This window comes from Biomphalaria glabrata, chromosome 16 (assembly GCF_947242115.1).
Source record: "Biomphalaria glabrata chromosome 16, xgBioGlab47.1, whole genome shotgun sequence".
NCBI lineage: Eukaryota > Metazoa > Mollusca > Gastropoda > Planorbidae > Biomphalaria > Biomphalaria glabrata.
In genome coordinates this window covers 6,855,159-6,881,442 of record NC_074726.1, presented here as the reverse complement: position 1 = coordinate 6,881,442, position 26,284 = coordinate 6,855,159, and the positions used below count along the sequence as shown (strand labels likewise).

At 36.2% G+C, this 26,284-nt stretch overlaps 1 protein-coding gene and 1 long non-coding RNA gene across 6 annotated transcripts in view; one reads left to right on the top strand and one right to left on the bottom strand.

Annotated features, from left to right (window-relative positions):
• Positions 1-26,284, top strand: part of LOC106073011 (supervillin-like) — a 204,336-nt gene that overhangs the window by 122,627 nt on the left and 55,425 nt on the right. For all 5 annotated transcript variants that reach the window (XM_056013385.1, XM_056013384.1, XM_056013386.1 and 2 more), the window contains 5 exons: positions 628-804; positions 2,253-2,579; positions 7,196-7,460; positions 8,659-8,888; positions 11,547-11,744. In XM_056013385.1, the coding sequence (XP_055869360.1) occupies positions 628-804; positions 2,253-2,579; positions 7,196-7,460; positions 8,659-8,888; positions 11,547-11,744 (1,197 nt within the window). The remainder of the gene's footprint in view (positions 1-627; positions 805-2,252; positions 2,580-7,195; positions 7,461-8,658; positions 8,889-11,546; positions 11,745-26,284) is intronic.
• On the bottom strand, positions 16,666-24,988 carry LOC129923250 (uncharacterized). Its single transcript, XR_008775163.1, has 2 exons — positions 22,471-24,988; positions 16,666-17,159 (listed from the first exon to the last, which is right to left on the bottom strand). It is a non-coding gene; the product is annotated as an uncharacterized LOC129923250 (long non-coding RNA).

Genomic DNA, 26,284 nt, shown 5'->3' with positions numbered 1-26,284 from the left:
TTTTGCCTTCTGTATTTCAGTTCGATTTCTTTAATATTTCTATTGTATAATCACCATGTCCCTTGACTTTGGTCGCAGGGGTCGCTGTCCTAAGTCGTGTCACCAATTTCCACCACGTTTTCCTGATCCACAGCAAGATAATATGGAGGGAGGACAGTCTATCTTTTCTTTGGACAGCGCGGTATTGTTTTGTATAATGCAACACAGTGTAGATTTGTATCAACCAGTTTTCTTTGATTTAAATAGGTCGGGGTTATTCAATGTTTTCCATAAGTTTGAATTTGTTAAGCCCACATTAACGCTTGTGAAATATTTTTTTTTTTTTTTTTTTTTTAAATTCCCTCTTAAAGGGACACTATCGAATAAAATAAAAACGCAAAAAAGTGGTGAATTTTTACCTCGTTATTTCCCTTGACTCATAACAAAAACAATTCCACCTCGCCCCCCCCCCTTTTTTTTTTCCTTCAACATAATTTAATTGTAAAAAGAACAGAAATAAAAAAAAAAAGTTTTTGAAGGTAGATAACCCTCTCAATACACAGACAGAGTTATTATAACTTTAAATTTGATTCCCTTTTTTCATTATTGCAATAGTTGAGTGTAATTTTTTCCTGTCTATATTTCTAGGTACTCCATGCAGAAGGCCGCCGAGCAGGGCAGGAACCCAGAAGAGGATGAGGCCCTGAAGAGAATGAGCGTCGCCGAGAGGGTTCAGTACATGCAGCATAAGATGGAGGAGGAGAAGTACGCAGCCTCCGCTTCGAGGTCAAGGTCCGGGATGTCAACTCCTAGGTCAAGGCCAGTGTGAGTACATGAGCATGATTTTTACCCTCAGTGGCATCCTATTTGTAGTTCCAGATACATTTATACATTTTGTTTTCGCAGCCTCAAGTTTTAGCTGATACAGTCCTTCTCCGCAACATGCCTGTCTGTATACCAACTAAAATATTTATGATTCCTTTTGATGCCTTAAAAATGTTGCACTGCGTATTTTACTTGATGCGAGAAATGGGAATTCTGTGGATCTACAATTCAACGTTATCAAAGAGCAGATTGATATTTATCTTTTTTGTTTCTTAGCGTATCACTTACCAGCCATCTTTCTGGTTATTTTTTGTTTTCCTTCAATGATGTATATTTTATGAAGATTGAAATTCCCACGGATACCTCTAGAAAAGACAAACTGTATGGAAAAACTGCATGTTCTGGAAATGGCTGTGCAGTTCATCTCAGATCATCATTTTTCCTTTGCGTTCATCATACAACATAGGACTTACTTTTAGTTTTATTAGACTTTGAAATTTTTCGGTGCATGTTTCATTCTAAGCTTTTCTGTCTATTTCCTTTAGTAGAGAGCCCTACGGGTGTTACAAAAAAAAAAAAAAACAACTTCCGTCTCCAAGGATTTTCTTTTTTTTTATAGCATAATGGACCTCATTCACCAATCGTAAACAAACAACATTTAGCCTCGTGGTTCTCTATCTCTTCTATACAAATTACGTAATACACACTGGCTGTCACGTGATAGTTTTTTCCATTGTTTTATAAATATTATCACGTGGCTAAATGTTGTTTGTTTACGATTGGTGAATGAGGTCCATTGGAAAAAATGGCGCCAAGGAAAAACCATTTTTGAAAGGTCTTAACAATGTCAGGGATGGTTGGACTGGGAAGTAGAAGGTCTTTAAGAAACATTTGTATTCTTCAGGACCTTTCGGTGTCCTATAGCAGAACGATTGTGTGGACAATCTATTTACTTTTGCATGTTTCGGGTTTCTATTCAGAAGTCAAAATTATGACATCTTTGCCCAAATCTCTCGTAGGCAGGGTTTGAGCACGGGACCATCGAGACTACAGCCCAGAGCGCAGATCACACGACCAGCCAACCGCCTTATTATAATAACGTCAATCCCACATACAAAAATGCCACTGCTAGCACTTCGCAAAACTACAAGAACAAGGAAATAACTTTGCGTAATAGAGAATGGTTGGGAAGAGGACGTGATAGATTCAAATGATTGCTAATTGTAACAAAACCAATTAGTACTTCTTCCTCCCCCCCCCTCTTCTCTAACTTGATGTTACATTTCCCCCCTCTAGCTTTCTGCTACTATCTCTTTCTACCTTCTTTTTCTAGTTGTCTGATCCTATTGTGGGTGACCCGGTACACAGGAACTCAGACACACCGGTTCACATTCTGCTGACTCGCGAGTCTAACAACGGACTGTTTTTTTTTTTGGTTCTGTTTCCAGGTCTGGGCTGATTACTCCTACTCAGTTTAAGTACGAGGGCCCTCACATGTCCTCTTCATCCTCCGCCTCATCCATCTCAGCCCTGGCGACTGTCCCCGGGGCGAACAGCAGAAAGAGCAGCGTCACTTCCGTCGCCTCGGCGTCAGACGCTCGCCTGGCGGGCTCCACCTCGCTGTCCGGGCCCCAGCTGATCGAGAAGCTGACAGAGATTGCCGAGGCGAGTGAGGCTTTTCAGGAGCGGCGACACAGGTTCCAGCAGCGGAACAGGAACGACTGGCGCCACCAGACTCAACCAGTAACTCTCGAGGAAATCAATGCTGCTGACAGGTGAGACTCATCTATAAATGTTGTCAAGATTTCTCTTACTGTGTTAAAACAGAGATGTCTTAGTTCAATTGTATTTTATTTTGTGCTTCTGTGCATTGTTAATCATTAAAGTTTATGTTTTTCTGTTTCTATTTTATTGGAAGTGTTATGCTTTTTTTTTTTCATTTTGAGTGTTATTGTTATTATCCCAAGTGTTTCTGTTACAATCGACAGTTTTATAGTTATATCTGAAGTTTCTCTTTATTATGTTAAGTGCCTCTGTAATTATCTCAAGTATTAATGCTTTCCCCCCAAAAAAATTTGTCAATGTTGTTATTACAAGTGTTATTGCTATCTCAAGAGCTTATCTTTTATTGAGAGTGTTTCTGTTCTTATTTGAAGTGTTTCTGTCCTATTTTAACTCTTTACGTTCTAATGCCAAAGGCTTCTGTCTTATTTTTAGCGTTTATGTTGTTACCCTAAGTGTTTCCAATTGTTTTTTGTGTGTTATTATCTCAAGTGTTAAAGTTACTATACCAGTTTTATTTATGTTATTATCTCAAGTGTTCAAGTTACTATACCAATTATTTTTATGTTATTATCCCGATTGTTATTAATAACCCATGCGTAATTCTTAAAGAATATTGCTGCTGGAATCTTTTGTTATAATACTTTGTATACTTTGGTCACACTTTAAGATGTGTTTCTAAATACATCTATAAATACTGCTCCTGTCATCCATACTTATCCGTGTACGGCTGTATTTCCCAAACTTAGCGGAACACGTCGCATATTTTGAGAATTTAGCGGAACACTTTGCTTATTTTTTTAGCGAGATTAATTCACGTTTTGGCTCATTAGTTAATTACGTATTTCAGTAGTTCGTGGAACACCTTTTGAGGCCTCGCGGAACACTAGAGTATTGCGGAACGCAGTTTGGGAAACACTGGTCTACGGAAATGATATCGATTCAAAGTTATTCCAACCTAGCCCTATTAAAAAATGAATCCCCGAACCAGTATATCAACCCTGTCCTTAGAACAAGTCCCATGGAGAGTTTGGAATACTGCAGTACAGAGTAAAGATAATTCTGATTATTTATTGAAATATTTTTTTTTAAAGTAGGGAGTCCATTTATTTACCAAAGTATTTATACATGACAAATTGAAAGATTAATGCCTGGATAGTTATTTTTTTTCGGGTGGTGCATTGGCTGAGTGAGTAAGCGCCTGGCTTACGAACCTGGTGTCCTGGGTTCGAATCTTGGGAAAGACTGGGATTTTGCATTTCCGGATTTTTTGGTCGCCCCTGAGTCCACTCAACATTTATGGGTTGGTTGTTGTGCTGGTACATGGTCGTTTGCTAATTATTTGATCACAAAGCTGATAAAATGAACAGAAATATTGTTTTTCTAGAGTGTATTTCTTCAATTTAGGTTCCTTATCTTTCGACTTTTAAAAATATATATCTGGCTTTAAATCGGTCAGATTAGTCTAAATTCCTTAGAGTGCAACCATAATTGTGGGACAAGGGGAAAAAATGAAAGACACACAGACTGCGGCATTTGATTATTCCACATTGCTCATATTAGAAGCAAAATAAACAATAATTATTTTTAAAAACATATTAATATATCAAAATATACGAACGTATCCAAACTTATATACTACTTTTCTGATATAAACATCAAGTATATTTAAGTTATTTTACAGTATGGCGATGTAATTGTATCATTTGTAGAACTTATGGTTGTTGTATCAGAAGTGAGAAATGAGAGCCATTATATGGCATTATGGTAACTCTTAAGAGTCACTTTTCATATTTCTTCTGTTGTATATAGCAGAAAGGGAAGTGAACGCTAATGGCATTTTGTTATATTGTCACACAGACGAGTCGCTACTGTTTTTATTCACGAAAACTGAACATTTGTTAAACTTTTATACAAGGTTTATATCAACCTTGTCTGATGCAAATTCTGAACACTATTTTCCCAACTTCCATTCTCGAATAAAGCTGAAACTTTGCACAGTCATTCATTGTCGACCACAACACATACATGAATTAAAAAAAAAACCAATTAATTAGTTCAATAGTGGTAATCAATTAATTATCGCAAAAGAGAATAAATCGTATAATATTAACTAAGAGATATGGCTGTAACTATATCATATTCCATCATTAGTAAATATAAATTGAAATAGAACCCTACCGGATAGACCCTTAACTTTGGGTAGGGTGGCTTATTTAACTGGAGAAATTACACAATTTATGGGGGGAAAAAAATCCGTCAATAATTTTATATTGTATCGCCCCCGACACCCCGTCAAGTTCTGGATCCTCTAGTGGTCTGTTGTCAGCTGCTTTGATATTTCTCTACACTTAGTTTAAACAGATAATTGTTCATTTGTTGAGATGTACCAACAGTGGCCGACACTCTTCAGCCTTGGTGCTCGGTGCATAAGGACTTTCTTGTTTTGAATTAGTTTCGTTGTTCTCATCTGTTTCTACTTTCACTTTGCTGTCAAGTTGTGAAGCGATTTTACGTGATGCTTGTTTATACACATACACATACAGGTTAGCTGGCAATTACAAACTGTTTTCTCTCTCTCTCTCTCTCTCTCTCTTGTGTTACTATAGCAACAACAAGAAACACGCTGAAGGTAAAGTTATCATAAACGACGTAGTATATCCCAGGTGAAAAAAAACAACAACGCCATTTTGTTCCCTTTGTGAGCATCAGGTGTGGTGATGTAACCCTGTGATGAACAGGTGTGGTGCGTAGTATAACACTGTCACTAAAGATAACTTGATGGTAGAACGATCGGTGACATTATTTCTTGAATTCTTAACGGAAATGGATGTGACATAATTCAAAGGCAGGTAATCATTGAAGGAGTAGCCTTCACCTTGTGATATTTATACTTCAATATATTGTTCATTATTTATTTTCTTGTCTGTATGTGTGAAGGTATATGAGCTTTTTAATGTCTCTGTTGGTTACCTAGGTTTTATTTAGATTTGCATGGCTGTAACCAGATACAGTCGTTTGTTTAATACGTGGTGGATATCGCACCGTACTGCCTACTAGATACAATTACACTGTTGCATCACACTGGCTTGCTGATACACAATGTTACATCACACTGGCTTGTTGATACACAATGTTACATCACACTGGCTTGCTGATACACAATGTTACATCACACTGGCTTGCTGATACACAATGTTACATCACACTGGCTTGCTGATACACAATGTTACATCACACTGGCTTGCTGATACACAATGTTACATCACACTGGCTTGTTGATACACAATGTTACATCACACTGGCTTGCTGATACACAATGTTACATCACACTGGCTTGCTGATACACAATGTTACATCACACTGGCTTGCTGATACACAATGTTACATCACACTGGTTTGTTGATACACAATGTTACATCACACTGGTTTGTTGATACATAATGTAACATAATGTAACATCACACTGGCTTGCTGATACACAATGTTACATCTCACTGGTTTGTTGATACATAATGTAACATCACACTGGCTTGTTGATACACAATGTAACATCACACTGGTTTGTTGATACATAATGTTACATCACACTGGCTTGTTGATACACAATGTTACATCACACTGGCTTGCTGATACTCAATGTTACATCACACTGGCTTACTGATATACAATGTTACATCACACTGGCTTGCTGATACACAATGTTACATCACACTGGCTTGCTGATACACAATGTTACATCACACTGGCTTGCTGATACACAATGTAACATCACACTGGCTTGTCGATACTTACTGTAAAATCACACTAATTAATACATTTGGTAGCTTCGCCCCTATTAATGATTTAAGATTTGCAGCCATTTTTATAAATTACAGACGTAACTTCAAAGAAAAGATAAATACGTTCATGTGTCAATCCAGTCATGCATGTGTTAAACAGTGATTTACACTCAGTTTAGTCGTTTGCTTTCCTGGCTGATTCAGGCAACCCTTTCCATTCTCTTATAGCACTAAAAAAGAAGGAGCACTTGTATGAATTTGTCCTTAAATAAAAGAAAAAGAAATGTTCCTCTATCTTTGTGTCTTTCTGACTATTTCATTAGTTGTTTTTTTTCTATTTGTAAATTCTGGTTCAGTGTTTTATCTAGTATTGGTATGTTATCATGTATTCTTCATATCCTGTAGTGTCTCTAAATTTAGTGATCTGGTGCTACTTTAATAAGCTGTCAATATTGTATTGTCCAGCCACTGTACATGCTCCAGACAGAAAGTTTAGAATCTATTGCAGACTTATTACCTTTCATGAGTTTCTCTTTTATTTATGTAAAGAATGGTGTGTTTGTGACTTGATATAAAGACTCAGGGTGCCGTCTTTAATCTGCAATTATGTTCTTCTGTTTTCATTAGTTCTTGGGAAGGTACGATAGTAAGAGAATCACTGTCAATGCTTTAACACTTACATGTTACCATTCTTACCATTCGGGGTTTAAACCTTAAACTAAGGGTATAGTTTTAACCCTAGAATGGACATAGTTTAACCGTCAATATGGACTTGTTAGATTTATTAGTCTTACTACTGTGCTTTTTTCTTCTCTCCTACGGTTCAGCCTCGAAACGGTCAGCGCCTTCCGTGCTCTGGTCCGCAAGAAAACGTCCATCAACGCCTTTGACCAGCTGAAGGACCAGAGTGTCAGCAGGCAGCCCCTGCCCCTGGGCGGCAAGAAGGCCGAGTTCCCCCAGCATCTGACGCCATCGCCTAAAAACCAGAGGCGTGGCCGAAGATTGCGGCACCGGACGCTGCCCGTGACGGCGGAAGAGCTCAACGCAGTGCCGGAGAATCAGATGCTCATCATGCACCCGGAGTGGGCAAAGGTCAGCAGCTCGGCCATACAAAGGGCCGATTTAGTCATGTAGGACAGAACATAATTGGATGGTTTTACACAAACACACGATATGCTCTTTCTATCCATATAACTTTTTTTTTGGGTACTAAATTTCTTTGGATTATAACGCCCCCCTCCCCCAACCTAATACATTTTTAAATGCTTGTAATATATATGTCGGTTATAAACGAATGATTTCAAAGATTTAAATACAGAAATGAAGATTAGTGAGAGCTTTCTTTTTCTTTTTTTTTCAAGAATTTATTGACAATCATTTTTCAAACCATTGATTTTAATTTTTTGTAATTTAATGTCGTAAAAGAAACTTTCGGTTTCCAGTTTTGAACGAGTCTGGCTGCTCCTACTGGCTTCTGTTCTCCAACTTCTACTAGGTCATGTCGGCTTCACGTTAAGATAATTGGTATCCTGATCAGTGGTGCATAATCACCAAATGCAATGAAACAAAAATTATGGTTCTTCTTAAGTACTAAAATTTAGTATTAATATTTTGTCTTTCTGCAATTGACTTTTCTAAAAAAAAGTATTTCAACTGTGCGGGTAATTTATATGAGTATTAGGGTCTAGATTTTTTTTTATCTACATCTACTATCTAGGGTCTAAATTTTTTTTATCTACATCTAATATCTAGGATCTAGATTTTTATCTACATCTACTAACTAGGGTCTAGATTTTTTATCTACATCTACTAACTAGGGTCTAGATTTTAGATCTACATCTACTATCTAAGGTCTAGATTTTAGATCTACATTGGTCTATCTTTTTATCTCTATAAATTTTTCATAATATCTCTCTTTTTGTCTTCTAAAGTTGTTTTTTTCTATTTCATTTCTTTTGGTCAATAACATTTAATACTATTATTATTTTTTTTATTAATATAATTTCTCATATTTTTTATGCATCGGTATTATTACTGTTATTTCTTACATATGATTTTCATCAAATTTTTATAGGTCTAAGAAAATTGCATTTGACTTTGAATTGGACCTTTCTCATTTGATATCCGCCTCTTTTTAATACGTCACATCTCCTGACAAGTATCATTTAAAATCATCATCTCTATTGACCATTATCACTTCATTAACACCATTTATGCTGGTCAATATCATATATCCATGTTCATCATTTCAATGGATCAGTTAAACTATTTTAAAACAATGTCTGTACAGACAGAAGACACTGAAGAGAAGAGAGACTCCAAGGCAGACTCTGGAATACTGTCGGGTTCTGATGTGGACCTGCTTCACGAGCAGTCTGGTGTCCTAGCTTCGGACCTAGAGTCTGGAGACAAAGAGCTGTCCAAGATGACCATCTCTGCCAGGGCCAACTTCTTCAAAGGTCTGGAGGAGAAGTCAAGGGCAGACCGCGAGAAAGAAAAGTCGGCCAGTGGGGCAAAGAGGTTTGTCCGACATTAGAAGCAGATCAGTATTCCTTCATTTCATAATTGCATCATCATTCATCAGCATCAAACTCCATTTCAGTGATGGCTTCAGCTCATTATATCTTCTTAATCTTTCTCACCCACAGTGACACCATTGTCATCTATGTAACTCTTTCAGAGTTTTATTAGACGAACCATAAAGCTTGCTTCCGCATGCATTTAGTAAAGTATTACTCTTGCGTTTTCTCATTCAGGCCGGTGAAAGGGAGCTCTTGTTCACTTTTGCTGGCCTGGATTTCCAAGAGCCGAAGGCCCAACTCTGCCTGACAGTCTCAAGAAGAAGATAGGGAAATAAATCCCATTCGGTTGAATCAACGGGTGGTTGTGATGTGGCTGCCTATATTAAGGTTCAAGGGTTGATTTCCAACAGAGTTCTTTTTTGTTTTACACCTCAGTGTGTCGGTCTGTGTGTCTGGTAAAAAGTCCATACAAGCTATTAGTCCCCTACCCATTCTCGGATCTAGTTGCAAATTCGCACAATTATTCATTGACACAGACATGGATCAATTAAAAATAACCAATTAGACAATTAATTACTGCTAATTAATTATTTTGTTTAATAGCAACAAAGGAAACTTATACTTCAGTATTACATGTATGGCTAAATTTGTTGGGTTTAGTCCCCTTAAAAAATGTTAACGCTATTTCTCCCTCACGCATTCTCCGATAAAGTTGATACTCTAAACAATTATTTATTGTTGCTAAGAAAATATGAATCAATAAACTATACTCATTTAGTCAATTAATTATTGGTAATTATTTTTTATTTTTTTGCTATTGAATAAGGGAAATAGCTTGTGTTTTATTGGTACATATAGTTTTAAGGACTGAGTTCTTCCCCTTTAGATAAGCTATTGTTTTTTTTTAAGGATTTATTATATTTTGCTTGCATGTGAGTGGATACTTAATGTCCATTAGGCTATCCATCTTCAATATATATTATATTATATGCTATTATATTATATCCTATTATATTATATCCTATATATATATATATATATATATATATTATACCATAAACTGAATTGTCTAGTAAAGAAGAAATTAAATATGCAGTAATTAAGGGTTAATGTACTCTCTCTCATGCTGACAACTTATGTCCTGTGTGTGTGTGTGTTTGTGTTTGTCGTATGATAGTCGTATCTATTCACTGATGTTATCATCTTCATTATTTCGATGTCTTCTTCACGTCTGCTTGGCTTGTGACATCATCAAAGATGACAGGGGAAGAGGAGGGATTAGGGGAACGAGAGAACAGGAGCTTACTGACCTGGTCTTAGTGTCACCCCCGTGACATCATGGCGTGACATGACTGGATAAATCAGGCCTTCAATCTAGTCACATTGCCTCACCGAGTTTGCCTTTTAGGATATATTTTTTAAAATCCTAATGTTAGCATATTGTTGCCCGATGGAATGTCGGCCAATGTCTAGAAAGGAATTCGAATGGACAATTCAACATATGCCTCATATTTTAACCATATTCAGTTCACTTATTAGGACTCCTCAGTAACTCCATGGTTAGGAACACCACTCTATGTTAAAATGTTAACTGAAATCTTAATATCAACTCATTCTGTCTGTCTGTCTGTCTGGTACAATTTTTGTACACGTTATTTGTCCCACACCCGTTCTCGGATAAATTTAGACAATTATTTGTTGTACCAAACAACATATGAACCAGTTTTCAATTACTTTATTAATTATTGGTAATTAATTATTTTGTTTGGTACATAAAAAGGGAAATATTAGCTGACCCCCGTCTGTCTGTCCGTCTGTCTGTCTGTCTGTCGTACACATTTTTTCTCCCCTTTCCATTCTCGGATCAAGTTTAAATTATTCACAATTATTTATAGTTGATGACAATACATACATCAATAAAAAAAAATACAACAATCAGCTAATCAAAAAAGTGGTAATTAATAATTAATACTTTTTTATAAACCAAAATGGAACTCATTTTTGCAGTATTAAAATATAATGTAGAGATTTTTTGCGGTTATTACCCATAGTTAAGCTTCGTTAAAATTTTTTTATTCCTTTATTTTGCTTGTTTTAATGTTGAATTAGGGAGCCTTTTAGCAATTAACGTAACTTTTAGAATGTAACTCCCAGGTTTCCGGTACGTTGAAACACAGTTATTAATGTACAGATCTTGATACATAACTAAGACATATCCATCTACAATAAACTAAAGAGATTCTATAGTTGTTATTTAGTACAGTACAGTGTACCAACACTACAAAAACTTGCAAAACGTTTTCGACGCCCGTTATTTATGTTCAAATACATCTCAGTTATTAGCCTAGATTACTAACATTTTAAACAACTCAAAAAGAGCCTTACATTTTCTTAACTCTTTCTCTCCGTAATTATTCACCACATTCTGGTGAAATCAACGCTGGTATCGTCAGTTAGGAGAGAAAGAGTTAAACAATATACAAGATGTGAAAATATTTGACCCAATTTATTCTGATCTGAAGTAAGTGTCACATCCGTCAACCTTTGAAGCAGTGCTGTCCAACATGTTATTGGTCTGGGAAATATGAATTTCCGGCATTTTTACAAATTCTCGTGTGTATCATCTCTCCTCTCCTCTCTCTTTCCGCCCCCACAGGTACATCATGAGGAAGAAGCGAGAGCGGTCCCAGACGATGCCCGTCACTGACGACGAGCTGATGGACGCCGCTGAGAGTGGCGATGGCAGTAGTGAAAGCCCGAGGATGGCTCAGTCGGAAGTGGTCAGCAGGTCCAGGTCCACGAGCATTAGTGAGGCTGGGGAGGGCGGCCAACACGATGAAGATGAACTGACCAAGTAAGTAGTCATACGATGTAAACGAATTTTCAAAAGAGTTCCCATTGTTGTAAATGGAAGCAGTCCGTGTAGACATGTCACTGGCTTGAGAATAATTTTCAAAAGCGAACGTAAAAAGGGTAGACCTGACCAGGGCAGGGACCATGTACCGTCTAACTTGGCGATTCCAACTATGAGAAGACAACTTTTCTAGTAGAACAAGCCATCCAGAATCTTTCTCTCTCTACCCCCCCCCCCCACTTACACACATAGACACACGGTAGTGTTCCCCAGTTCCACTGAGACCCATACTGTGATGTGGCAACAAGCTATTGGTCTCCACCGAGACCATTCCTTATAGAAGGCCTGAACACGGATCTGCAACGTCACAACTTGTGGGCAGTTTAGACCAATAGCTCGTTGCCACGTCACAGGTCTGCCCACAGATTGTTACGTTGCAGGTCAGTGTTCAGGCCTACTATAACTGATTGGTCTCGGTCCAGCACTTTGCAACATAAGGATCGGCGGTCACATGACCCACTCAGGACCCCCCCCCCTTTTTTCCCCCACCTCGCCATACCCTCACCAGATGTCTTGAGTAAGCTGACTTGAACAGTACATAAGCTTTATGAACAAAAAAATATGTTTTATAATTATATGTTTCCAAACGGAAAAATGGGACAATATAATCACATATAGAAGCTGCAGTGAATAGGTAGCAGTTCAGCTGTTTACTTAAATACACATGTGAAGCTAAGTGCTGAAGCAATGAGTGCTACATACATGCTAGATATAGAGAACTGGCACCAGCTACCAAACTGAGTGCCAGAGAAAATGGTGGATTAAACAGAACCAAACGATGGCTCTAAATATGTATTGCTACTTGTATTACAGATAATAAAAACATCTATAATTATGAAAGGAACTTTTTTTTTGTAACGTGTCATTTATTTACATATTAAAACAATGTTACAAGATCAGCTGTCGTCATCGAGAAGTACATAGAAGTCTAATTCATAAAGCGCTGGTTGTGAGTGTGTATGTGTTTCATGTGTGAATTGTTCGTATTTGCATCTATATGTTATTGTAAAGTAGTTACGCTGAGGTTGTCAATTGTAGTCAAACTGAATTTCCATTTGATTGGATCAATAAAAATGTGCCTCTCTTATCTTATCTTATTAAAACAATGCTGATAAAGCAGCAGACACAAATATCAAAGTGTCTACTAATAGTTTGGTTTCATTACAGCCATGATACCACCTTGCAGATTTTCCCGTGCAGTCCTTTTTATTGCTACTAAAACCTATAGCTACAGAGGCTCTCTCTCTCTCTCTCTCTCTCTCTCTCTCTCTAAATCTTTCTATCTTTTACTCACGCGAAAACTCAACACGCACGGAGACAAGCACTCACTCGTTCCTCGCTATATTTATGAGCGCTTTGTTTTTTGAATGCTCACACACTTACCGAGTGGCTGCATTTCTTTGACTATCCCCCCAGCACCCTCCCCTCCACAATCGCATCTCATTTACTCACACCTAGTGTCACTATCACGTGTGCACCATCGTGCAGTCGTGTGTGTTGTTATGTGAGGACCAGCAGCCGTGTAGGACTGATAGAGTTAAAGTGGTCTGTGGGGCGTTAGTACAGTAGCAGAGAGTCTTGGTCAATCTACTGAAAACCAAACTTTCTTTTTTGTTTCTTTCAATAAAGAGCTCGGAAGCAATTGAGGGAGAGGGAGGGTGCCACAAGATCTTTGATGTTACTGTTGTAATATTGGCTCCCCCAGCCCCCTAATCTACCCACGCTTAGCCTCTGTGCTAGCTTGACTTTGTATGAGAGTATGGATTGTGTTTTAGATACATTGTATTATTAACTCTTTCACTGCGAATGATTATGATCGAAAACATTGAGCTCTCCGGGACGAACACAAATCTGCAAGGCGGGTAGAGTTACTAAGACTAACGTCACTTTTTAAAAAAATTATATAATTTAACATAATTGATATTATTTTAAAAGAAAATAGGTCTCCATCAGCGCTAGCACAGAAAGAGTTAATCCGCTCCATCTACCCTGATCACTCTCGTATCAACGAATAGTTGTAAAATAAATGCACAGTGCAGCTTGACTTCGTATTTACCGTGTTTCAGAGACTAATGTCCGTTTATTAAATATAACAATATAACATCTTAAAACTTCTTAACGGTAACTCATCAAATGGCACGTTTTCTTTTTTATTTTGTATTAAAACAAAATGTGTGATCAGCATTTGTCTAAACCTATTAATTTCACGAAATAATGTCAGCAGACGACAGGAAGCAGACGTGGAAAAAGAAAATGTGTCTGCCGTGCCTCCATTTGACACCAGTCCATCATTGTGATTTCTCACACATGGCTGCACGTGAGAGATGAGCAGTGTTGGGTGTGTGGGGGGCGGGAAAGTTGTGTGTGCGTGAGAGTTAGGGAGGGGGGGGAGAAAGAGAGAAGTATGTCTATTATGGTTATCCCCAGCGGTTGCATTATCATATCGCTCGGCGGCAAAGGCTACAGTCACTCGTAGAACCGGTTCGGATTTTATTTCCAAAACTTCCGGGGAGGAGAGTGCACTAAAGAAAAAAATGTGTATGTGTGTTTACAAAATACGTTCATGGAGTACACATTAAAGAGTGGTGTGCATCTTTTAGAGTACACACTGGCATGGGAGGATGTGTGCTGTTCGTGATGGCTGGATATGAAGAAAGTACGTTGTTAACTTTTAGTTATCTGCTCTTGAAATGCAGTGTTTTTTGTTTTTTTTTATATAGATTGTACATGTTTCATTAATCTTGGGAAATAATAGAAAGTTTCTCTCTCAGTCATTACTCTCTACCCCTTGATAAAATAGTGTGTCCATCGTCTGCTAGGTCTCTTTCTTTATGTCAATCGTCTGCTAAATCTCTTTCTTTATGTCCATCGTCTGCTAGAACTCTTTCTTTATGTCCATCGTCTGCGAGATCTATTTCTTTATGTCCATCGTCTGCTAGATCTCTTTCTTAATGTCCATCGTCTGCTAGATCTTTTTCTTTATGTCCATCGTCTGCTAGATCTCTTTCTTTATGTCCATTGTCTGCTAGATCTCTTTCTTTACGTCCATCGTCTGCTAGATCTCTTTCTTTACGTCCATCGTCTGCTAAATCTCTTTCTTTATGTCCATCGTCTGTTAGATCTCTTTCTGTAACTGTTTCATGCATCATCTATGATTCTCTGTCGGTGTGTCTTTGACTTTGTCATTGTCTATCTCTCAATGTGACTGCGCCACTGTCATTATGTCTCTGTCTTTGTGTCTTCGTCTTTTTGTCAGTCTGTGTGTCTGTCAGTGTGTCTTTGTCAATGTATCATTACCTGTGTCTATTTTTCAATGTGTCTGTCATTGTGACTCCATGTGTCAGTGTGTCTCTGTCTATGCGTTTCTGTCTATGAGGTCTGTGCCAATGAGACTCTGTCATTACGACTCTTGTCAATGTGTCTCAGTCAATGTGCCTCTCTCTATTTGCCTATTTAAATGTACAAGTCAATGTGTCTCTGTCTATGTGGCTGTCAGTGTAGTTCTGTCAATGCGTCTCTATATGGCTGTTAATGTGTCTCTATATGGCTGTTAATGTGTCTCTGTCAATGTGGCTGTCTTTTTCCTGTCGGTTCGCCTTATTTCTAAGTGTCTCTGTCTCTGTGATGTGTCTCTGTTTAAAAAGCTGTCTGTGTGCCATATACCGACGCCTTTGCTACTGACTACTAGAGGGAAATAAATAAGAACTCTACTTAGAAATGTTGACCTTAAAACAACAACACATTTAATGAGCTGTTTTAAACGTATTCCAATCTAGCTCCACCCATAATGTTTTTTTTCCTACTCATGATTATGTTTATATCTTTTTTCTCTCTATCTCTTTCTCCTTTTCTCCCTCTCTTTCTCACTGTGTCTTCTTTCTCCCTCTCTCGATCTCTCTCTCCTCCCTCTTTCTCCAACTTCCCCATTTCTCTTTCTCCTCCCCCCCCCTCTCTCTCTCTTTCCTTTACTGATGTTGGTCTCAGGCACACTGCACTATGTCACGAGTAATTGGGTCACGTGTGCCAGGAACGAATCTAGCTTTTAATCATTTTTATGTCTTTTTGGTTTGGGTGCGCTGTAAGTACAACAAGACGTGTGAAACAGAAGCACTAAAAAATGTATTAATTTAGGACTACTTTACCAAAATACTAACATGTTAATAAATGAGTTCCCCATTATACCATTATAGTAACTTATGTAAGTTAACCTGGACCTTTACATTCCGAACGTATAAGCGACTAATCTAAAAGGAAGTTTTACTTACAATTTCGTCAGTATTCTGGACTTCTGTATTTGTCTGTTGTAGCCAAGTTTTGGCCGGCGTGTTAATTTGAATTGGTGCGCAAAAAAAATAAAATCTATCATCTTGCAAACTAAAGGTTGTTTTTTTTTTTTTACAAAGCTTATATCAGCTCACTTTGTCTGGTAAAAAGTTTGTACACGTTATTTCTCCCACACCTAATCTCAGATCAAGCTGAAATTTTGAACAATTATTTCTATTACCTGACAAACAAAGAAGCAAATTTTTTTAAATTAAATTAACCAATTAGTTAATTAACTATTGGTAATTAATTGCTTTGATTGGTATCGAACAAGGGAAAGAAATTGTACTTCTCTGAGAACGCTTGAGCCCTCGTGTTCGAATTGAGGTCGTTCAACTTGTTTTTCTATGAATGCAGTTAAAAAGCGACCACCGTAACATTTGTGATGTTGCTAGTTCAGGCTGTCTTGAAGTCAACCAATTACTCTGCAATCGTTTGGGTGTAATTGTCCGGGTGTATTACGTGTAGTTGCACAACAATACAAACAAGAACTGGCACATCGATTTTAACTAGTGAAGAGATGTAGTCGACTCTGATGAACTATTCAACATGTATTTATTATGATAAAAGGGCCACAGTAGAAGTCTCTGTCACTAAACACGTCGTTACCCTGGAATGTTCTATCGCTAACTGATTTTCCGGTCTCTAACCCAACATATCCCAAACGTCACTAGTCCCGTTCAATATGCGTCTACTATGGTGCGTCGCTAAATAACTAAAATAACTAACCTATATAAATAAGGTGTCTAACAGATTCCTCCCCCCCTTGAAAAAAAAATATGTCAATATTTTTCCACTACTGTCAAGTCTTACAAGGGCATTTTCAATTTAAGGGGAAGACCACAAACATAAAATCTTGATCTCTTCATCTTGACATCTTCATCTTGACAGTTCCTCATATTCATGTCAATGTTCATAACAGTTCATAACATTCCAGAATCATCTTCATTGGTATACAGTTCATCATAGAGGAAAATGTGGCATCCTATGGGCATGTCCTACACATCTCAAATGTTCTTCACTGGCAGTAATCTGATAAAATACAATATTTCAAAAAACAATTACAGACTTTATTTACACATTCAATACATTTTTTCTTACCACCCTTTTATACGCTTTTGTCCATTTTTCTTTTATACTCACCCTTTTCCATAGAACTAACTTTCGTCAATGATATATGAAATGATTCACACAAAAAAAATATCCATACTTACTTTTAAATGCTTAACATCAACTTTACTTATCTCCCTTTTCATAACATATAAATGGTGTCAATATATTAATATATATTACATAATCAATATAATCATAGTTTATTTACAAAACTGTTTCACTTCAATGTCATTCTAGACAATAAATCAGCTACAATATTCACAGCTCCACTAATAGCTTTCACTTCAAATTTATACTCCTGTAGTGCTAAGAACCATCTATAAACACGACTGTTTTTCATGCTCTTTTGCTGTATATACTGAATAGGTTTATGATCAGTTAATAATATGAATTTCCTTCCTATTAAATAGCTCTCTAGCTTAGTAATTACCCATATTACAGCTAAGGCTTCTCTTTCAATGACACTATATTTTTTCTCTGCCTCTGACAATTTTCTACTTACATATAATATAGGATGTAAGTTATCATAGTTCTGCATTAAACAACCACCAATAGCATTACCAGATGCATCAGTTGTGACATAAAATATTTTGTCTTTATCAGGTAGTCTTAATATTAGTTCATGACTAAAAACATCTTTAATTCTGTCAATAGCTTTCACACATTCCTCATTACAAACTACTTTTTGAGGTTTTCCTTTTTTAAGTAAGTCATTTAGTGGATTCACTATTTCTGCTAAGTTTTTTATAAACTTTCTGTAATAATTTACTATTCCCAATATACTTTTAATTTGTCTTTTTGTTGTAGGTATTTCAATATTAAGTACTTTCTTTATGTTATCTTCAATAGGGCTAATCATGTTGTTATTTATTTTATGTCCTAAGAAAATTATTTCCTCCAATCCTATTTCTACTTTTTCTGCTTGAATTGTAAGTCCACTTTCTTTTATTATTTTGAATACTTCTTTTACATCTACCAAATGTTCCTCCCAACTATTATTAAAAATACATATGTCATCTAAATAGCAAATAACATTTTCTTTGTTTCCAATTATCATGTTCATCATTCTATTAAATGTGGCAGGTGCATTTACTAATCCAAAACTCATATAATTCCATTGAAAAATACCATATGGTGTTACAAATGCTGTGTAAGGTTTTGCATTTTCTGTTAAAGGTATTTGCCAATAACCTTTAGTTAAATCTAATTTAGTAAAAAATTTTGCTCCATTTAATTTATGTAAAATATCCTCTATATTTGGCATTGGATATGGGTCAAATTCTGTGATGTTGTTAAGTTTCCTATAATCAATACATAACCTTATATCTCCATTCTTCTTTTTGGCTATCACAATTGGTGAAGCATAAGGAGATGTTGATGGTTCAATTATACCTGATTCTAGTAAATTGTCTATTTCTTTCTTTACTTTGTCTTGTAAATGTAGCGGTATTCTATATGGCTTAAGCTTGATAGGTTTTGTGTCTGTTACTTTAATGTCATGTTTAATAATATTAGTTTTTCCTGGTATGCTGGAAAAAATTTCTTTGTATTCCTGTATTATTTTAGTTATATCTTTTGACTTTTCCTTAGTTAAATTATTAAGATTAATCTTTTGCCAAGTTTGATTCTCTTTTGTTTCTATTACAGGTATTTCCTTAATATCATTTTCATTATGATTTTCATTTGTTATTATCATCAAGCATTCTTCTCTTTCTGAAAATTTATTTTCTATTTCCTCCTGAATGTTTTGTATCAACTCATCTTCTCTATCATGATATAGTTTCAAATTATTTATGTGATATGTTTTAACTTTCCCATTTATTTCAATTTGATAATTGACATCACTAATTTGTTTTATCACCTTAAATGGACCTTTCCATTGTTTACCAATTTTATTTTTCAGGTCATTTATTAATATTAATACGTTGTTTCCTACTTCTAGTGTTTTCAATTGTCTTTTCTTATTTAGATTCTCATGAGCACTTTGTTTATATTTCTTATTGTTGTTATATGCTTGAGTCCATATTTCTTTCAATTCTGTTGTGATTGTTGTTTCACTGTCATTATTTAATTTATTCTCATTGTCTATTAGATTTTCTTTAAAAACATCTAATTCATCTCTGGGTTTTCTTCCATGTATTATTTCATATGGTGAAAATTGTGTTGCTTCATGGATGTTGTTTCTATGAGCAAATAGTACATAGTTAATGTAATGATCCCACTTGTTCTGATTATTCTGAATTATCTTTGTTAGTGATCTTTTTAATGATCCACCATATCGTTCACATAAACCGTTACTCTCCGGGTGGTAAACCGAAGAGTATATGTGCTGTATATTGTATTGTTTAGTCCATTTCTTAAATTGTTCTGACTTAAACTGAGATCCCTGATCACTCAATATAATTTTAGGTATACCATGTCTTGTAATTACTTTTTGAGTTATGGCATTAATGATATTTTCTGCACTTGTATTTGATAATGGGATTGCCTCTGGGTATCTACTAAACATGTCTATTACTGTTAGAATGTATTTGTTATTATTTTCAGTTTGAATTAAAGGACCTATTAAATCAATAGATACTTTCTGAAATGGTGCCGTAGGTTCATCCATTTCTTGAATAGGTGCTTTATTCACTAGGCTTTTGTTAGATCTCTTTTGACATATGTCACATGAGTTTATGTATTTGTTGATTGTTGCTTTCATTTTGGGCCAAAATACTTGTTTTGACAAGTTCCTATAACATTTCTTTACTCCCCTATGTGCTGCTAAATTATTATCATGTGTCATGATTAAAACATCTTTCCAATATTTCTGTGGTAAGACAAGTTGTTTTATTTTCTTGTTATCATTACTTGTTTGTCTAAACAATATTTTATTCTCTATACAAAATTTCTCCATTGGATTATTATTGTTTTTATCTGATATTCTTGAATAAATTTTCCCAATAATATTGTCATTCATTTGTTCTAATGCAAATGTGGGTGTTGTTTCTTTTTCACTTTGAGATATTTGTGTTTCCAGACTATTTTGTGTTTCATTTTCTATCTCACTTTCCTTAACATCTGTATTTTCTATTTGTATTACATTACTGGTTTCTTTTTCTTCATCCTTACTTATTACATTTATTGTATTTTCCTGTTTCTCATCTTGTTTATCCATTGATCTTGTTATTACCATACTTGTTATATTTTGTGTTTCTATGTTTCCATGATCTTGTCTTATGTTTTTGTATTTGTTTTGCCAGTCTTCTAATTCTTTTCTTGAACATTCTTTAACTCCTTTTATGTTTCCTACTAACATATCATATCTCATTTCTGGTATTGCAATGCCATCACAATAACCAGTGAAAAATGGAGTTTCAATGTACACCCTTATAGCTTTAAATTCCCTTACAGTGCCATCTGCTAATTCTACTTTCTTAGTAAACCCTTTATACCAATGAGGTTTGACAAATTTAGTTTTTACTGCCAAAGTGTTACAACCTGAATCCCTGATTAATTCCACCGGAATTCTATCTACAAACCCTGGGTACACTGCAAAATTGTTCCTATTTCCTTCCATGAAATATATCCTATCTGTACCTTTATTTTTGTATTCCCTACTGTAACTCCTATTTCTATAATTTCCCCTGTCATTCCTATCTCTACTCCTATATCTACTGTTATTTTGTTCATTGTATCTATTTCTACTTCCAGATCTACTATTCCCTCTTCTACAGTTAGCTGCTATATGACCTTTTCCTTGACATTTAAAACAGGTTATTTCACTATATTTTCTATTTCCACTATTTGATCTGTTTCTATTTCTACTTCTATCAACATTTTCTTTGGTGTATCCTATTAAATCTACTTTGCTCTTATCTCTATCAGAAAATGGTTTATTTGGATATGCATTTTTGTATACTCTCATTATCTCTGTTATTTCATCTATAGTTTTTGGGTTTCTTTCTCTAATAAAAGATTGTAATTGAGGATCACATTTATTTACAAAGTTGTCCACTAGAATAAAATTTTTTAATCCTTCATAAGAGTTTGTTACTTTTTCTAATTTTACCCACTTATTGAAAAAATCCTTTTCCATATTAATGGTAGTTTGGGGTTCTATTCCTAATGATGGTATATTGTCAAAGTATTTCTTTCTAAAAGTTGTAGCATTATGACCATAGGCATTTAATAATTCTCTTTTTAAAACCTGATAGCTATCATCAATATGATGGTCATGATTTTGGCATATTGTTAGAGCTTGACCATGAACAAAGTCTATCAGTATTTCAGACCACTCTTCTTCAGGCATATTAAATGTAGACATTTTTGCCTCATATCTTTTCAGAAAATCACCAATGTCATCCTTCTGTTCATCAAAACTTTGTATCTTTCTCTTTAGCCATGTCTGCGAATTAGGGTTGTCTCTTTGAGTGGTATAATTATTTGAGTTATTTGTGTTATTTCCTTGTTCAGTTTGGGCTCTGGCTTGTGCTGCATCCAATCTCATCTTCTCCATTTTAGCTTCATGTTCTCGGTCCTCTTTTTGCTTCTCATATTCTTCCTTTCTGATCCTATCTTGTCTCTCTATCTCTTGTCTTTGACGTTCTTCTTGTCTTTCTATCTCTTGTCTTTGACGTTCCGTTTCTTCCTTCACCACTTGCTGTACATAAGCTGCTAAGTCCTTTCCTTTTAACTCCATGGCCTTTCCATCCTGCATAGCTGTTTCCTTAACCTCCTTAAGGTCCACATATGATGATGTAGCCATTGTGTTTTATATTTTATATATATTTTTACTTGGCCTATATTAGTTATGGCTATACTTTAAACTTATTTTATATTTAAGTTTTTCCACACTTTTATACAAATTTTAAATGGTATGTCTCTATCTATAGATTTAGTAAATGTATAAATCTAGTCTGAGTTATTATGGTTATATTCAAATCTGTATATTAGATCTAGTATTACACACAAATTTAAATCTAGTATATTATAGTATGTATAATAATACTATTTAGATCTATAGTTATCAAGAGCACTATGACTTTTAGATCTAGTATGAATAACTATGATCAATTTTAAAATCTGGTATGACTGAAGTCACAGTGAAGTGTTTAGAGTAAATTCAAAGACTGTCTAGAGTCTAGATCTAGAGTAGATTATGGTTCTATTTAACCATATAAAACAGATACGTTCATAAAATGTCAAATATATCTTCAACAAGATATATATATTTAGAATGTACTACCTTCATTCATCTTCAACTTAATAATATTTCAAAGTAGAGTCTAGATAATTAAATTGTACCAAAGAGATGTACAAAATTTGCAGATCTATATTTAGCCAGACGACAGTGTTTGACTACATAGCCAGTTTCGGCATTATTCTCATGGCAAAATCATAATTGATTTTAACCGCTCAAACTAAAATTATTTTAGTCTGATTCACAGTAAAAGAATCCTACCCGCACTTTCTATCATTAAGTGAAAAAAAAAAAAATACAGATCTAATTAAATTAATAAAAATAAATAATTTAAAATAATATAAACAAATGAAATAATTAAATGAGACTATCACTATGGGTTGGGATGTGACAATATGGCACACAATGATAACGTCACGAAGTAACCAGGCAACAACGGATATGACGTTTACACAAACAAAACAAATTACAATCCTAAATATATAATATAGCTTTTCATCTAAATTACGTCTTCTACCCCGACGGGTTTTAAGGCGCACCACCTGATTTTACTCAGGCTAACGTACCAAATTTAGACAAAATCTATTTCTAAGGGCAATCTAAACATATACTAATAAGAAAAATGGCACTTAGCTTTTGATAAGAAAGATCCCTTTGTTCGGACTCCCGAATATGCTAGATCACAACAAATTCCACTGCCTCTCTTCCAGTTCTGACTCTGTTCTCCGGTGCTACCAGTATCCCACGTAATGCCACAGATGTCCTGATATGCCACAGCAAAATGTTCCAGTTTCTTCGACGACTGTTGATGAGCGTATGTGTAGTTCCGACGACCTTGTGTACACAGTTACTGACGAATAGGTTAACGGTTCTTCTGGCGATGACTTGACTTGTGTAGACGACTACTGACAAATAACAGTCTCTTGACGGCAACTTGATCTGGACGACTGACGAATAACGAATTTCTTGACGATGACTTGATCTGGGCTGACGAATAACGACTTTCTTGACGATGACTTGATCTGGGCTGACGAATAACGACTTTCTTGACGATGACTTGATCTGGGCTGACGAATAACGGTTCTCTAAAATAGTTCACTGCCTCTGCTGCTACTCTGGTAGTACGACGAAGTTTGCTGTTGTACTCTGCTTCACTAGACCAACTGTCCAATGTAGACTAGGTGAAACCAAGGTCACCTCCGACGACGTTCCGTTAGACGATTAACGGTTTTCAACGAAATTAAGTGGATGTAGCTGTTTCCACAACTTCACTGCTAACAAGTCTAGATATGGTCTAGACCGACGAATACTAGATATATCAATGTTCAGTACTGATAAAGATTACTTCACTAACCTTCCAAAGGTTAAACACAGTGACCGTTATAAACGTGGCAAGCAACCGGTTCAATGAGCAAACTGCTCTACAAGAATCCCTCCAAGGGTACGACGACAGAGCGATTTCGATTTAGTTAGCTACCAAACTTGTAGTACTCACAATACTTCTGACAGCGGGCAAACTGTCCTTCTCGAAACTGACGAGGTAAAACTTGATACTCAATGTGGCTCCTACGACGAAGAAAAAAATATGTCCAACAGGTTCACTAACGATCTCTCACCCGTTATGAACGAACGGTTTCTCTGGTTGTAGGTCGATTCAGCATATGAAGATCAGGCTTTGATAATATACTGGTTAAGCAGACCAGACGTTGCGATGATTACTGTCCTGACGAAGGTCACCCTGAGTTAACGGCTCGTTGAACGTGCGATCAAACAGGCGACGACTGCATGTAGATCTAGAACAAAGTCACTCTGCGATGCTGCTGTGTTCAGCCGTACTCCGATGAAATCTTATAACTTCGAGTGCACGACCCTCACCTGAGTAAACGTTCTGCTTCGAGGTCCGGTTCGATGTTCGTCTTCATCAGGGTCCGGCTTCGAGGTTCGGGGTCGCCACTGTGATGTTGCTAGTTCAGGCTGTCTTGAAGTCAACCAATTACTCTGCAATCGTTTGGGTGTAATTGTCCGGGTGTATTACGTGTAGTTGCACAACAATACAAACAAGAACTGGCACATCGATTTTAACTAGTGAAGAGATGTAGTCGACTCTGATGAACTATTCAACATGTATTTATTATGATAAAAGGGCCACAGTAGAAGTCTCTGTCACTAAACACGTCGTTACCCTGGAATGTTCTATCGCTAACTGATTTTCCGGTCTCTAACCCAACATATCCCAAACGTCACTAGTCCCGTTCAATATGCGTCTACTATGGTGCGTCGCTAAATAACTAAAATAACTAACCTATATAAATAAGGTGTCTAACACATTAAACCAGATACCCCCTTTTTATTTCTCTGCCTCCACCCCATTCCCGACTGTTCCAGACAAGTGATAGGATCATAGCGTATTGAGAAAGCTAACAGTATGAAATTGCGCTAACAAAAACAATTGGTAAAAAAGATTTCTAATCGCACAGATTTATTAGTGCTAGTCTAGCTCTGTGTGTTCCAAACTTTTTCTCTAAAGGAACACTTCACACATTCTGAGTATTTAGCGAAACACATTCATATTTTTGTAGAGAGATTAATTCCAGTAGTTCGGGGAACACCTAGTCAGGCCTCGCGAACACACAGCTTGGGAAACACTGGCCTAGATTTGATCACAAATTTTATTTCATGACTGATCCAAACTTATTGTTACAACTATGCTAATAAAAGATTTGTTTTTTTTTTATTATTTTTTAAAATACTTTTCTTATTTTGTAAATTGCAAACTAAACTAAAAATGGCGCCGATTTGTCAACTTTTGTGTGTGTATTCCCTAGAGGACACGCCCCTTTGGTCGAGACACACTTGTTCACTGTTCGGTTCTCTCACTATTATCACTCGCGTTGTCTGGTCATAAATTCAATTTAACTCTCTACATTCGAAGTTGGAATACATCTAATTCCCCGTGTTGCTTCTAGTTTGTCAAGGGTTAACGAAGTGTTTGTTGTATCGCCGTAGTCAGTTGTATGTGGACACTTTTATGGTACCATGCCCTCCTGCACCTTAACCCGTAACTGTAGCGTTATAAGAATTATAAGGTCCTTAATGTCTGCTTGAAAACAAGCGAATATATGTAGTGGGGTCGAAACTGGAGGCTGAGCTGATAGGCAAATACGAAAATCTGGATCAGATGTATGTGTGAATGTCAGATGTATGTGTGTATGTTAGATGTATGTGTGTATGTTAGATGTATGTCTGTATGTCAGATGTATGTGTGTATGTTAGATGTATGTGTGTATGTCAGATGTATGTGTGTATGTTAGATGTATGTCTGTATTTCAGATGTATGTGTGTACATGATACACGAAGTCATGAAATGAGACTCGTAAGGGAGGCAATACAGACCTGATATAATGTGTGTCTTCAATCATACATAACATTGGTTGCTTCCCTTTGTTTCTTCTCCTAAACATGTACAGTAGAACACCTCTGACTTGGACTAGTTATAGGGAAACTTAAACTGGATCAAAGGGGAAAGTTGAAATCAGAAAGAATTGAAAGCTGAGATCGTCTGCTGTCCTTATTCTCTCCCTTTCTCTCACTTCTTTTTATACCGTCTAGAACTGGAACTATGTAAACAATGTAACCGTGGACGTGTGTTTACGTATCAGATTAGTCTTCCAGAGTTGCAATTTTATAGATAATACAATTTGGAATGTAGATGCAGTGGCGTTGAAAGCTTGGGTCGAGAGAGTAGGTTTGTTTTGTTTTTCGGTGGGATGATTTTTTGGTTTTTACGATTGTTCGCAAAGATCACGTGGGGAAAAAAAAGGAAGAGTGAATATTTTTGTGTAGGCTAAAGATGTTGAAC